This window comes from Tachypleus tridentatus, unplaced genomic scaffold (assembly GCF_004210375.1).
Source record: "Tachypleus tridentatus isolate NWPU-2018 unplaced genomic scaffold, ASM421037v1 Hic_cluster_2, whole genome shotgun sequence".
NCBI lineage: Eukaryota > Metazoa > Arthropoda > Merostomata > Xiphosura > Limulidae > Tachypleus > Tachypleus tridentatus.
Window position 1 is genome coordinate 32,080,762 of NW_027467782.1, and position 16,111 is coordinate 32,096,872.

The 16,111-nt window shown below is 32.4% G+C and overlaps 1 protein-coding gene and 1 pseudogene across 6 annotated transcripts in view; both read left to right on the plus strand.

The window, feature by feature from the left end:
* Positions 1-16,111, plus strand: part of LOC143242265 (proliferation-associated protein 2G4-like) — a 120,994-nt pseudogene that overhangs the window by 25,494 nt on the left and 79,389 nt on the right. The gene's annotated exons all lie outside the window — the stretch shown is intronic.
* Positions 1,377-16,074, plus strand: LOC143242489 (proliferation-associated protein 2G4-like). 5 transcript variants are annotated; one of them, XM_076485917.1, is made up of 8 exons: positions 1,377-1,457; positions 3,942-3,988; positions 4,908-5,016; positions 6,138-6,232; positions 7,795-7,857; positions 9,375-9,502; positions 11,853-12,003; positions 13,304-16,074. In XM_076485917.1, exons 3-7 carry the CDS (start codon positions 4,997-4,999, stop codon positions 11,874-11,876), a joined length of 330 nt encoding a protein of 109 aa, XP_076342032.1. In that variant the 5' UTR covers positions 1,377-1,457; positions 3,942-3,988; positions 4,908-4,996; the 3' UTR covers positions 11,877-12,003; positions 13,304-16,074. The 5 variants fall into 5 exon arrangements, with proteins under 5 accessions (XP_076342032.1, XP_076342033.1, XP_076342034.1 ...); XM_076485918.1 differs by having other exon boundaries at positions 14,842-16,074; XM_076485919.1 differs by lacking the exon at positions 11,853-12,003 and having other exon boundaries at positions 14,842-16,074.

The following is a 16,111-nucleotide window of genomic DNA, read 5'->3' on the forward strand; positions in this document are numbered from 1 at the left end:
AATTTTTTGTCATTTCTTAGAAATATTCATTACATGTCCTCTCAGTGTGGATGCTTGTATGTAGTGAGGGGGACCTCCCAGAGAAAGTTCTGTCTTTTCAGTTTACCTCCTCAGTGACCTAAACTCGCCCAAATGTTTGCTGTGCAGGGTGATCAATGAAGGCGAGAAGAGGATCCTGGTGGTTGAGGGGTCCAACCCCACTACATCACTTTGACCTTGAATTCACATGAATTGATGGTTTTGGGTCCTCCACCTCCAAGGGTCAGTTGGCTAGTCCTGTTGGTCTAAGGTCAGCTGAGTACCAGTTTTGGGCATTTTCAACAGTTTTTTTGTGAATTGTATCTGATGCTAGTGTTTGGGTATACCTCTCACAAAACCCTGGTGTTGCTGCAGTGTCCTTATTTATCATTGTGGTGCATTCCTTGAATCCATGGTTGACAGGGTCAATGGGCACTGAACCTTTCTCATTGTACTATGGATTTCCCAAATCTGAATGAAAATGAAATAGTAAAAAACAGCTCATTGGTAAATGACCACATCTTGAAGACTTTGAACAACAGTCTCCAAGTCATTCAATATCTTACCCTAAAGTGTGGTCAGACAAAGAATGAAGTTTAAGAAAATTAGGTACAAAGTCTCCCTTTTAATCACAAAGGAATAAAGTGGTTTACTGACTCTTCACAGTCTGGCAACATCTTGGTGGAAACACCTATGCTGAAACACACTAAACTCCTCCTCAGTTGTAAGTCCATTGGGGGTATACTCATGATGCACTCCCCATGATACATTGAATTTCTCATGAGGAGTTATTATTGAGAGGGATTTGAAGAACATCCCTGAGTTCGAGATCCTTGCTGGTTTCTTCAGCCAAGGCATTTCATCTGTGCTCCATATCTCCACTTACTAGGACTGAATTACCTTGACATTTACATTACCATATCCACATGCCTCTCTTAAGGCAAGTTACCTAATATATAAGGTACGGTCATATGTTTCTAACCCTCTCCAATGTTTCCAGTGTCAGTGGTTCAGATATTCAATGCATAAACAGGTGAAAAACATCTAAAGATATGTTATCAACCGGAATTGTTATGAATTGGTAAACCCTGAACAAGTTAGAAAATTTGCTAAAAAAATTATAATACATTAAATAATTCATTGGTTGCCAAACAAAAGTTTCAGATCTTTCTCATGACAAGTGCAGCAATAAATAATATTGAAAAAATGGATGATAATCTGTTGTAAACATGTAATAATAAAATTTCTTCACTAAAGTGAAATTTAAATTTACAAATATATCATTTTTGTATTTTTACATTAAAATGAATTATTGAAAAATGTGTTTTAATCTTTTGTTTCTAACAAATTGTATTCACAGGGCTGAGAAATGGATACAAGGACAACAGTGTACAAGAAGACAGATGAAATTTATCAACTAAAGATGAAAGCATCTATAGGTCAGTACACCTTTATTAAATGTAAGTAATGAAAAAACTATAACCCTAATACGCATCTTTTCATTAAATAAGGGTTGCCAGAATCTCTGTATAACTCGCTCCTGTTTTCATTGAAAGCAGTTAATGGGGTCTGATCCCCAGTCCATCATACTAGTTTGTGATGATTGATATTAATGTTTTAAACTTCTTTAATACAATAGTCTGCCTGAAATACATCAGGAACTATTGAAGCTACAGTGAACTCAATATTTCTCTTATTGTTTTATCAAAACCTCATAAATTTCCTTTTCTTCAAAATTGTCAGCAAAAGATTTTATCAAGACACTGAGAAAGCAAACTATTTTAACTTTTTTGCTTTATGAATTGACACTTTTATTCTTCATGTGGGACAGACGCTATATCAGCCATATTTACACCGTGAACAACAATGCTGACTTTTTAGCTTGGATACGCAGTTATACCATTATGAAGAAAAGTTTTACACATGACAGTATAGAGATATTAATTAGATAAATATATGAGTCAATGTTTCCAACACTGTATACATTTAATACAAGAGGTATCAAAATATATACATAAATCAGTCCAAACATGATTCAGTAATATTGAAGATGGTGGAACTTAGCTTGTTTTAGGTTGGGAATATTTTTGTTGTATGTTCTGACTTCCTTGAGACTTGTACAACCTATATTTTAATGTATTTCATGTTTGCTTACTCACATTACTTTATCAAGTGTTTTAGGAAAAAAAAATGAATATTTTTCCAGAGTAATATATAAGGTTTCTCATTTTGATGTCAGGAAACATTTAAAGCAGGATCTGTATAATGCACCTCTGAGACTTTATTTATATAAAAATGGGATGTAATACAATAAATTAAAATTTTGGCAAGTTTTACATAACCTTACATTTTGAGCTTCTAGTTTTCTTTTGTAATATATACACTCAGTGGCTACTTCATTAGGTACATCTGCAAATAACCAAACAGTGAATAATGTGGCTGTGACTTGCTATATAAAGCATGTAGACACCATCAAAAAGTTCAGTTGTTGTTCGACCAAACATTAGAATGGGGAAGATGCAACTTTGACCATGGAATGATTGTTGTGTCAGGTGTGATGGTTCCAGCATCTCAGAAACTGAGATTTTTATGTACTACAATCTCTAGAGTTTATAGAGAATGGTGCAAAAAGAAAAAAAAACATCCAGTAAGCAGCAGTTATGTGGGTGAAAACACCTTGTTAATGAGAGAGGTCAGAAGAGAATGGTCAGACTCGTTGAAGCTAAGAGAAATGCCACAAATATTAAAATAACCACTCTTTACAACATTGAGTTTCAGAGGGGCATCACTGAATGCACAACACATTGAAAGTTAAAGAAGTTTGGCTACATCAGCAGAAGATCTTACCAGCTTCCACTTCTGTCATCTAAGAACAGGACGACGAGGCTACGGTAGACATGGGATCACCAAAACTGGAAGATTAAAGATTGAAAAAACATTGCCTGTTCTGAAAAAATTTGATTTCTTCTGCAACATGCAGATGGTATGGTCAGAATGTGGCATAACCAGCATGGAGCTGGAATTGAATTATGATATTGAGTCAGTATAGACGAAAATCCCTAAGGAATGTTTCTAGCACCTTGTTGAATCCACAATGTGAAGAATTCAGGTTGTTCGAGAGGCAGAAGGAGGTCCTATCTAGTAGTAGATAGGTGTACCTAATAAAGTGGCCACTGGGTGTATGTAGGTGTGGGTGTTAGGTAATATTTTAAAATTGTTTACTTTAATTTAGCATTAGGTACAAGGAATAGTTTATTCATTAAGACATCTTTACATCTTGTTAGATTTATTGAGACTTAAGTGTAGAAGAGAAACACGAGAAGAGTCTCTCAAAAGTATAGCTTTAATTTTTCATTAATTCGTTATTAGTAATCTGAACACAGTATTAAAATAAAAATTTAGAAATCACTGTAGGCTTGCAGTAGTTGGCTGCAATTAGAATAATTCATACTGATTTTTAAAAAAATCATAAAACTTCAGGTTTTTCTAACAAGGCATCTGAAACATGACTTCTGTAATTGTATTTTCTTCAAGAAATGTATCTAGTGACTTCATATGTAGGTGTGTATGGATTTGTTTTGTTTTTTTGAGATCAACTAGTTTACCCTTGTATTTTTGGTAGAGGCATTTTACTTTGTTAGTATATTATCTAGGAAGAGAACTCTGTTTAAAAATATTGTATAAACAATAAGTATTTTGGAAATGCAACAGAATATGTAGACAAATAAATTTAATGTTAATAAAAACCCAAGAATGTTTGTACTGATAATTATCTTGAGCAAGTTCCGTTGTGCATAATTCTACTTGCTATCACTTACACATACATGTATGAAAAAATAAAATTCTACAGAAATGTAAACCTTTAGTGATTTAGAAGTTTCTTTGGGTAAATGGGAATGTATTATGTTGGTTTTCTTTTGCAGCATTTTTCAGTGAAGTAGAAAAGAAGTTTGGAAACTTTCACTTTGAGGTTATTGTCAAGATTTTTTATTTATGCATGTCTAATTTCAAATATAATACTTAAAACATAAGATAATAGATTTGAAAGTTCATACAAATTATTTAGTTGCTCTGTTGTACTTAAGAAACTTAAAAATTTTTATTGTAGGTTATATTGCTTTAATGGTTGATGATCATTGTTAATGAAATGTTTCTTTTATACACACAAAAAATATGCAACTATCACATACAAAGAATGATTTATTAAATATTTTATTTTCATATATTAATTATAAATGTGAGATATTTTTGTGTGTATGTGCTTGAATATTTGATATGCTCAGGAGTTCGCAAGGTAAATGTCGAAACGTTTTTCATTTTGTAACTAGTGTTATGTTAATAATTTACCTTTAAAATTTAGATTCTGTGGTCTGTTCTACACCAAGTGTTTAAGATGGGAATGATTTTTAGCACAAAAATGTATGTTAAGACGGCTGTTATGGTTGTTAGAACTTATATTAAAATAAGTAGAGAACAACGTTTCCACCTTCTTAGGCCATCTTCAGGTTACCAAAGAGAAAGTTTGCAACTGACTGTTGCCAAGCACATGTCTTAGGAACGAGAGTGTAAACATGTAAGGGATTGTAGGTGGTGTTGCACTTAACATACCAATATCTAGGTGGCTTTTTTTAAATATTTCTGTTAAATTGAGAAATTAACTAACATACAGTACTAACATGTGGATTACATTTTACTGTTTCATATCAATCTTATTAACATTAGTTCATAAAATAGTAGTTGAATAACATTTTGAATGGAGTCAAGAAATACAAAAATGTAGCTTTTGACCCACGTCAGTAGGGAAATATAAATGTATTCTTAAAACAATTGGTATGAATATTGAAACTTTAATTAAAATAATGTACATAACGGTGTTTTGACCTTCTTAGGTCGTCTTTAGGACAACAAAGTTTGTAATTGACCATTGCTGGGTACATATCTTGGCAACAAGAGTGAAAAGGGCACAGAATTGTGGGGGATGTTGCAGTTAGATGTTAGGTTAGTAATTAGAATAGCCATAAAGGTGTTCCTTTATATTGGTTTAACTATGGTTTTTTGTTTTATAAGTAGGGATTCTTTATTTTTATATATTTGTATCTCTACTTAGTATCTTGGTATTTTTCATGGTTGTGTTGTGTTTATTTGATTTGCAATGTTCAAAAATGTGTGAAGGTGTTTTTTTTTTGGTGTTCATTGAAACTAGTTTCCATTTTTCTGCTTGTTTCTCCATTATAAAAGTTGTGGCATTTACACTGTATTTCATAAATAATGTTGGTGTTATTTTGTCAGTGTAGTTTTACATAGTATGGACTTTAGTTTTGTACCTGGTTTATGAATAAATTTGATGTATAGTGAAATGTTGTGTTTTGTTATAGTCCAGTATTGGTATTTTTCTGTGGATTTCTGTTTTGAATTGTGTGTCAGTTCTTGCAATATTGAGGTTGAGAAATGTTATTTGGTTAGTGTATGGAGTTAATGTGGTTGAAAAAAAAAAAAGTGTGCATCCAGCTGTTATATTGACACAATATCTGTACCAGTATAGTGGTGGGTGTAAGACTGAATTGATCACTTGAGATTCGATCTGTATCATGAAAATGTTGGCTAGAACTTGTGGCATGTGATTGCCCAGATTTAAGCCATTTATTTGTAGGTCAGTTTTCAAAGTTTTTTTTTTTTTAACCTGAAGATGATCTCAGAAGGTCGAAACATTGTTCTTTATGTTAGTTTAAAAGTTTTGTTATCCACACCAGTTTTCTTGAGAATACATTTTCAGTCATTTTCTTGTAATCAGGTAAATACAAGTATTTGGGCCATTTTCGATGCAGACATTAATAGTTTTACATAAAAGATGAAAACTTGTATTACTCATTGTGATAATGTTAATCGTTAACATATAAAGCTAATGTTATTGTTAGGTTTTTAAAGCTACATTGTTTTATGTGGTTGATTTGAATAGATAATGTGTTATAAGTATATGAAGATGTTTTAGTAAAAGTAAAGGAATTTATTTTTCACTGATTCATTGAATATGTATATCAAATCCAGGTAATATTATTTATAATAATTAAACTATTTGTTTTGCTATTGCACATATACATACTTTTCTGTTCTATCTTTAGGGCCTTGGAAGATGAAAAGAAGGCCAGGATGGGTGTGGTAGAATGTGTTAATCATAAACTAATAGAACCTTTCACAGTTTTATATGAAAAGGAAGGTTTGTTGATTGCTGTATACTATTTTTTTTAAATTTATTGATTGTGGAAATTTAGCATAATCATATTTGTTATTTTTATAAAAGATATTTAAGAATAAAAATCATTATTACAAGATAACTACATGAACAAAAATGTTGTAATTGTGTCAAAATTTTGAGAAAAAGAATTTCTGGAATTATGTAAGTTGCTCTCTCTCTCTCTCTAATCATCTTGTTTGTTTCAACTTTTGAAGTTTTGCCAGCATATAACCATTTCAACTCAGGCATGGTCCCTGTGGTCGACCCTGTAACCCTTTGTGCTTATTACAGTTTTCATTCGATTACTTTTAAATTAGTAAACACATGTTCACAAAATTTAGTAGATTATCAGTAAACATTTCAAGGCTTCCATATGCAAATTTTCATGTTTTTTTATCAACTCTTGATGTTTGTTTAATCATGTTTTTTCTCATCGCTTTTTTATTTTACATGTTGCCAATCTAACATGTAAAGTAGGTTTTATTTTAAGATTTAACGTACTTTTCAGATTTCACATGCAATGTCCCTATAAAGTTCAGATAGTTTTATCAAGTATTTCTTGAGAAAAATTTTATATTTTTGTTATTTTGTAAATGAAGCTCTGTAGGGTTCATTCAATTTGACCAATCTTTTGATCACCATATCAATAAATTTAGGAAATGAATATTAATTATGCCTTTTCATTCTACAATGACTATGGAATATAAAACAAAAATGTAAGTGTTTAGACCAAATAGCTTAGATTTATTATTTTTATTATATTCACCTTTATGGCCAGGCATGGCCAGGTGGTTAAGGCACTCAACCCATTATCTGAGGGTCGTGGGTTCAAATCTCTGTCACACAAAACATGCTCACCCTTTCAACCATGGGGTGTTATAATGTTATGGTCAATCCCACTGTTGATAAAATTGGCAGTGTGTGGTGATGACTAGCTGCCTTCTCTCTAGTTTCACACTGCTAAATTAGGGATGGCTAGTGCAGATAGCCCTCATGTAGTTTTGTGCAAACTTCAAAATAAACCAAACCGTATTAAACTTTAAGCCATCCTGAATTACAATGCAGAAGTTACAGTGACACAGCACATGCACTCGTGTTACCATATCGAATAATATAAAACTGTTATTCGTTTTTACAAAGTGACCTATTTGGGCTTCGTTTTAGTGGACTAGTATTTGGTAAATTACAGTCATGTTTGAATAATTATAAATATATGTATTATTACTATTTACTAACAAGTTCTTAAACATATTTTTCTTAAAACATAGAACAGTAAATAAAGTAGTAAAGCAAACAATTATCTCTTTGTTATTTTTATAAAAGATATTTAAGAATAAAAAATCATTATTACAAGATAACTACATAACAGCAGTTTTTGTGCAGTTTTAAATTTTTGTGTTGCTGCAAGAATTATATGTAGAAAATGTGAAGGAAAATTATTTGTTTTTGCTTTCAGATATATTTACGGTTAAATAACCAAAAAATCATACATTTCTTCATTTGTACCATAGAATTCCATTATTAACTAGTTAATTACTTAGCAGCTTTCGTTTCCAAACAACAACAAAATCTTGAACTGGCTGAAGACTGTACTTACCAGCACAAAGGTTTGTTTCGAAAAAAATGAAAGAAAACTGTTTTCTATGAAAATGGCTGAGAAAATCACTAAGGGGAAATTTTGAGCTTCCATTGGCTTACTGACATGGCATATTAGAAGTAAATGTATATAAGGGACCATTTCCAGAACTGAAAGAGGTGAGCTAGGACCACTGTGTTTGTTGCACTGCATGAATACAGTGATAGCTCAGCAAATAAAGATGAAAAGATTCTGTTTTACGTTCTAGTTTGTCAATATTTATATTTTGAGTTCCTAATTTATACGGAACTATAGACTTTGTATTTTGACATCACAATCAACTAATTTGAACCAGTACTGAGTTTAACATACCATGTGACACACACAAATCAACGTTTAGATGCATTTGTTTGATATTTACTTTTACATTACGAAATTTAATAATGTTTAATATGAAGATGTGAATTATTGTGTACAGTTTGAACCCAAACTTAGGGAGATAAGTTCACAGAATAATAGTTCAATAAAACTTTAAGAGCAAGTCAACAAATGCAATGACATGGCCTATGACTCATTAGCTGTTGAGATGGGGTTAATAATTTATTGTGCTATTAATATGCATATGAATAAGTAAAACAACGAATATTAAAGGATGTTTCACCAAATTTCTGTGAAAGTATGTTATTTGTTAAAAAATATGTTGTAGTCAGTCAACACAACATGTCGGAGTACAATCATTGAAATCTGCTGGGATGTAGTACAGGAATATTCAAAGAAACTACACTTCTGCAGGGATATAAAACTAAGTGTTTACTAAAAAATGCTAATACAATAAACAATATTCATGATAATTATGCTTTTTACTGGAAAACAAAAGTAATTATCAGGCGAATAAAAACTTTTTAAAATACTTGCAAGTTAGTGTCAAACAAGGTTGATATTTATACAAACTTATGTTGCACCAAAGCTTACATTATGTAACATCAATTCATAAAAGTATTTTTATTTAAGAGTTTTGGATTTTATTGTATCATCTATCTTGCTTATCGTAATTTGCACTACTTTATTTATTTAATATTTTTGGTAATATATTTATACAACTTTAAATTTCTGAACATTTGATAAATCGTTCATTACTTCTTTGTCTCTCTCTGAGAGACAAAACATGAAACCTTGTGCTTCCTTCCTAACAGTTTTGATAAGTGGTCCATAATGGCAAAGTGAAGAAGAATTTTAACCAGACAAGGCACACTGTTAACCACCAGCAGTGTAAATTAATGATGAAGTTTTTGTTGATATTTGTTGTCAAATTCCATGTGCAATACTGGCACTTTTATGAAGGATCCAAACAGTTACACAAGTCCACGTTTATGAACAGCATGCAGCTAATGTGAGATATAAGTTAACAAGTATCTTTGGTAGATATGCTTCAAACAGTTTACTGATCCATTCACTGTATGCGTGTTTCTACATAAACATTGCCTTCTGTTATTGTATGTGTTAATGCTATTATGACGTATAAAACATGCTCTACCTTTCTTCTCACAGGAGAACTGGTGGCCCAGTTTAAGTTTACTGTATTACTTATGCCTTCTGGCTTGCACAAAATAACGGGTGAAGCAGTGGATTGGGACATGTATGAAACAGAACATGACATTAAAGATGATACCATCAAGGTAAATTTTTCAGCCACTTATATACAATTATAGGAGAGTATCATATAATAAAAAACAAGTCCTTCTCTGACAACAGTTTTAAATTTTGTGTTGCTGCAAGATTTGTTTTGTGTTATCCTTGTGGATAACCCTTTCCTTATGATATCCTTGTGATCTTTGTGTCCCTCGATCAGAGCAAAACTTTTGAGTTCACCACACATTTCTGTGTTTCGTTCTGGGGATGTGTGGCCTTCCTTCTGTTTTCGTCCAGTACGTGCAAGCCTTGTATACAACCACTTCGAGTATTGTTAAAATTGAGATTAAATGTTTATATATCCAAAAATGTTAAAAAATACACAGGCTTTCATAGGGTGTCATAACTTTTTCACATGACTGCATATTGTAAATACTAATAAGTATATATTTCATGACTTTAAAATGTTGAATCGTTCTCAACACTCAATACCTTATTGCCTGAAGAGAGATTATAAGTAATATACAACTAAGGTGAAATAAATTATTTGTGCCTTGCTTAGAATGTTCATTTATACAGTGAATCTTACTACCTTTAATTAATTCACACGTGTCAATGAAGCACTTTTTAAAACCTAATTCAAATTATAATAATAATAAAATATTTCACTTAATTGTTTAACTCTTTTATTTGTAAATTCATCTCTAATATATATTTTCTTATAGTTTGTAATAACGTAATTTTTTACTTTATGGTGTGTTTGTCACGCCGGCATATGCATAATTTTCATTTGGTTTGAAGTTTTGAATTACAGTGCTCTCTCTCTCAGTCGTTGTTTGGTATTTTTTATACTCAGGAGGGTGAGGTGCACTTGACCTCTTCCTCCTTCTTTTACCTTGTTTATCTCAACTGTTTAATGTATGGATAAATATTACATGAGGGTCAGAGTAACTCGTACTTACACAGTCCCTTATCAGGGTAATGCCATGTATCATTCACCAATACATTTTGTGCGAAAACTATATCTCTTTACAGTTCCATAATAAATTGCACTTTTCGTTCAAGTAATTAACTAAAAATCATTTACTTAATAAATAACTCTTTCAATGTTTATTAGTGAGTTCCTCACTAATGTGATGTCTAGTTCGTAGGTGGCCTGTTTTTATTTTATTTCATTTCATTTCTTTAATTATTTATTTATTTAAAAATGTTTATTTATTCTTTTCGACCTAATGTATAATGTAACAGGAGAGAGGTATTTTGGACTATCTTTATCATGTAGAGGTATTTTGGACTATCTTTATCATGTAGAGGTATTTTGGACTATCTTTATCATGTAGAGGTATTTTGGACTATCTTTATCATGTAGAGGTATTTTGGACTATCTTTATCATGTAGAGGTATTTTGGACTATCTTTATCATGTAGAGGTATTTTGGACTATCTTTATCATGTAGAGGTATTTTGGACTATCTTTATCATGTAGAGGTATTTTGGACTATCTTTATCATGTAGAGGTATTTTGGACTATCTTTATCATGTAGAGGTATTTTGGACTATCTTTATCATGTAGAGGTATTTTGGATTATCTTTATCATAGCAGCACCTGACAAATTCGCATAGTAGCTCATTTTTCATCCACTTTTATCTAAATAATTTATTGTACTATGCAGGAGTCTATCTACGATTATTGGTATGTTTGAAAGTTTATGCATGAACTTTGATGAGGTAGATCTAGGTACTTTATATGCGTTGTTAGTAGTGTATTTTGTATTATCTGTAAGTTTGGTTTTCAACAGTTGTTTACTTACATTAATCCCTGCTAGAGCTGCATAGTCTATTACAGGCTTTATGTATGTTTTGTATATTTTAGAATATTGCCAGGTGATGCTCCACTGTTTTTACCAGTTAGACTCGTAGTATAGTTTCTTCTTCACAAGACTTTAGTTTTTATATTATTTAGATGGCTTGTCCATGTTAGTCTCGAATCATAAGTTAATCCTAAAAAAATTGAGGACCCAGTAGTCTGAAGAAGTGTTCCAGTCATATAAATCTATGGTTGTACTTTTTGGTGTTTTGTTAACTTTGTAAATACCACTGGCTGGGTTTTTGCTGTGTTTATCTTGATTCTATATTTTTTATTGTATTCGCATATTCTATTTAATTGTGGTTGTATATTTGTGGCTGCTATTGCTGGTGTTGAGGCACTTTTCCACATTGCTACATCATCAGCGAACTGTGATGAGTATCCATGGTTTGGATCCTTAAGTGACATATTGTTCACATACATAATGAAGAGTATAGGGCTGACTACCCCTCCTTGACGGACGCCAGCTTCCGGAGTGAAGAACTCCGAGAATGTTCCCTCAACGTTCACTCTACATTTCTTGTTTTCCAGAAAAGTTCGAGAGCAAGCGAATAATTCCACGCGGTGTTCCCATTTCAGTCACACGGAACCGGAAGCCATTATGCCATACAGTGTCGAATGCCTACTCGATGTCAAGAAATCAAGTGACGGTGCATTCTCTTTTGTTAAAGCTGTTCCTCAGGTAATTTTGATGTTATCTCAAAGAATGTGGAGAGTCTATTACTATTCAAGAATTTTGCCTACACAGCTAGTCAGGCTGATTGGTCGATAACTGTTTGGCTTATTGGCTGTCTTTCCTTCTTCATGGAACATTAATATATTGGCTTTCTTCCAAGAAACTGGAATGTAACCAGAGTAAAATGATAAATTATAGATTTCTATTACGTGGTCAAATAATTTCGGAGTGCCTTTTCTGATGAGGATGGCTTGTATGCCGTCATCTCCTGGTGATTTGTTTTGTGTTTTTTACTGCTTGTTTAAGTCCTTGGATTGTGATATTTTTGGATAGCAATAAGTTATTGTAGTCGTTTATGATGTTAATGCTATTGTTGTTTATGTTGACTGGGAAAAGTGGTTTGTATAGTTCTGTGTTTTTGTTACATGATTGTTTACCTTTGTAAAAATAAGTGTTTATATCTGAGTCGTTATGTGTTTTGAAAGTGTTCTGTAGTTGTTGTTTGAAAGCTTCGGCCTTTTCTTTGTTTGTATGCGCCAAGGTGTTATTATGCTCTAGTGTTGGGTATTTTCTTGTGGATTCTACATTGGTAAGTTTTTTTAGGTGTGACTCAAACTTTCTTGAGTCTGTTTTCACTAACTTCTGACTTATGTTATCCCATTTTTCTTGTTTTAACAATCTAATTTCTGGGCCCAGCATGGCCAAGCGCGTTAAGGCGTGCGACTCGTAATCCGAGGGTTGCGGGTTCGGATCCCCGTCGCTTCAAACGTGTTTGCTCTTTCAGCCGTGGGGCGTTATAATGTGACGGTCAATCTCACTTTTCGTTGGTAAAAGAGTAGCCCAAGAGTTGGCGGTGGGTGGTGACGACTAGCTGCCTTCCCTCTAGTCTTCCACTGCTGAATTAGGGACGGCTAGCACAGATAGCCCTCGAGTAGCTTTGTGCGAAATTCAAAAACAAACAAACAAACAAAAACAATCTAATTTTTGCTCTGATTTTGTTTCTTATACTATTAATTTGTGTTTTTATTTCTTTATCTCTTGTTGCCATAAATTGTGTTCGTTGTTTTTTTGATTAGTGTTATCAATTGTTTGTTTGGTTTCCATGTCTTGTTTTAGTTTTCTGTTGTTGCTTTGGAATTGTATTATTTGCTGCTTTTGAAGACACTCCGTGATTATTTGACTGTAGCTGTCAATTTCTGATTGTTTCTTGGCTGTGTGCTTAATATTGTTTGGTAACATGTTGTCTAATTGTTTTGGTATTTTTTGCCAATTTGCTTTTTTATAGTCAAATTTATCTTTTTTGTAGGTGAGATCTTTATGAGGAGCGAGATCGAAGACACATCATACTGGTAGCTGATCACTGTCAACATCTTTTCCCACATTAAATTTCACTTACTTCTGACTATTGTTGTATGAAGTGAGGCAGATGTTCAGTATATCACTTGTACTTGTGGCATACGTAGTACTGGCATATCGTCGTTTAATAGGGCTATGTTATTTTCATCTATGTAATTGTAATTGTGGCCCCCGCTAGTCCAGCGGTATGTCTCCGGATTTACAACCCTAAAATCAGGGGTTCGATTCCCCTCGTTGGGCTGAGAAATTGTCCTCCAAGTTGGGGATTGTGCGGTAGGCAAACAACCTACTCACTTAAAAACCAGCCTGTTCATGAAACCGCAGCGTTTGCGGCCTTATGTTCCTTAAGGAATTTAGTGGTATTATTAGTATATATTAATTGTAATTGTCTTCTGCTTGTATTAGTGGATTTACATCCAAAGTTCGTATGTTAGCTGTTCAGATTACCTGTTACAATTGTATTTTGGTCATGGGAAAGGATGTTGCGAAGTAGGTTTATATCTGTATATTTAATATGGGAACAATATATTCCTGCGGTTTTTTTTGTTTGTTTTTGAGTTTCGCGCAAAGATATCCGAGGGCTATTTGTGATATCCGTCCCTAATTTAGCAGTGTAAGACTAGAGGGAAGGTAGACTAGTCATCACCACCCACCGCCAACTTTTCGGCTACTCTTTTACCAACGAATAGTGGAATTGACTGTCACACTATAACGCCCCTATGGCTGAAAGGGTGAGCATTTTTGGTGAGACGGGGATTCGAACCCCTGACCCTGAGATTACGAGTCGAACGCCTTAACCCACCTGGCCATGCCGGGCCTATATTCCTGCTACTGCAACATTTGAAAGATTATTTAACAGAATATCAGTTATTTATTTTAGTTACTGCTGCTCATTTTTGTTTCTGTAACTGATAGATTGTTTTTGTATAACAACATGATTCCTCTGTTTATGTCGTGTTTGTTTAATCTATCCTTCCTGATTGTTGTGTAGTTAGAATTTACTCTGCTTAATGGCTGTTTTATACCAAGTTAGAGAGAGAGAGCGTCGGAAAATAACTAGTTTCTTGATCACTCAGATCCACCACCCAATACTAGTCTGAATGATTTTATATCTAGGAAGAAGAAGATGTCACCCTCATTTTTGATTTGCGTTTAGTTAAGCACAAAACTATAGAATGGGTTATCTGTGTCGAAACCGATATTTTAACGTTATAAACCTTTCTTACCTTTTATTATTGTGCAAAATAATATCATGGTTAAATTCAATCGTAATGTGATAACGGTTTGTTGAATAATATATATTTGATATTGTTTATCATATCAGTAATTAATTATAATATAAATGAAACAAAATTTTCAAAATTAGTGGACTCAAATACACATTAGGTGTTTCATGTTTTAACTATTACATAAAGCAGATTTTTTTTTATTAACGTAAAGTGACGGAAATGTTTGAAACAAATAGCAAACTAATTCCTTTCTTCTTAGAAATAGAAAGTTTGAACTGATTATTCCAAATCCTGGGATAATCTCCGACAAATGGAGCATAATTTCGACGTCTACCGAGAACAATGTTTCATTTTACGAGTGCAGTTAACAATTTATTGCTATATCTTTTATTGTTTGTATTAAGTTTATTAAATAACAAAAAAGTAATTCTTTCAGGAAACAACAACAACGTTTATGTATATTTATCAGCCTCTCTGTCTTCTGTATTATAGCCGTTTTCAGGATTATTTTCTATATAGATTCTTTCTGACTGATTAAAATTTCGAATGAATCATGGTTAGCATAATTAGTCATTGTCTAGTAAAATAAAACTACATTCATTAGAATATAATAGTGTGTAATTAAAAATAAAATATCATTACATTTGCGATTTAGAAGTTCGTAAAATGGTAACTGCAGAAATAAAACTAAATCATAGTTTATACAAAGTTCAGTGAAATGTACAGGTATCAAATGATATTCAAATGGATATCATTAAAATCTGATAACAAAAAATGTTGTAAGGTACTTGCTGTCTTTCTGTTAGTTTTTGTGAGGATATTAATATAATCATACGTTACCCGTTCATAATAAATATAAAATTTATCTTAATAAAGGTATATTAATCTAAATCTTGGATAAATTTTCATACAATTGTTCAACATATAGTACAGCATATTCCTGGTAAACCAGATGTACGAGGGTGTTGTAAATATACATCAGTCCTGTTGTTTAGGTAAAAGTTACATACTATAAAGGAAACCTGTAACAGCTTAACCCTATATTTTTATCTAATCTTTGTGGTGTAGCACAGATATCTGTATAAGTTAGTACAAGTTGGGGGATTCTTTCTCTTGTATATTTATACTGGATAGTTTGCATAAAACAAAGTCTTCTCTATTTGTATTAATAAAAATGTTAATTTCTACAATTGTGTATTTGTATTTAATTATTGAAATATTACTCTGCATAACATTTACAGAACCTGCATTTTGTAAATGCTTGGTTCTGGTGGGCATCAAATAACCTGAACACCCTACTTTCTTAAAAGCATAACTCAGAAATGACAAGAAGTGCTACTTTTAAACTTAATACAATAAATCATCATGATTTTTCTGCAAAATGCAAACTCTTTTGGATTTAAAGATGAACAATAATAAAACACCACTAGATATATAAAATAATAAGTGGTATGAACTCATCAATTACATGAAATTGGTTACGTGGAACACGACATAAACTATAAAAACTTAAAGAAGTTATTTTCTTT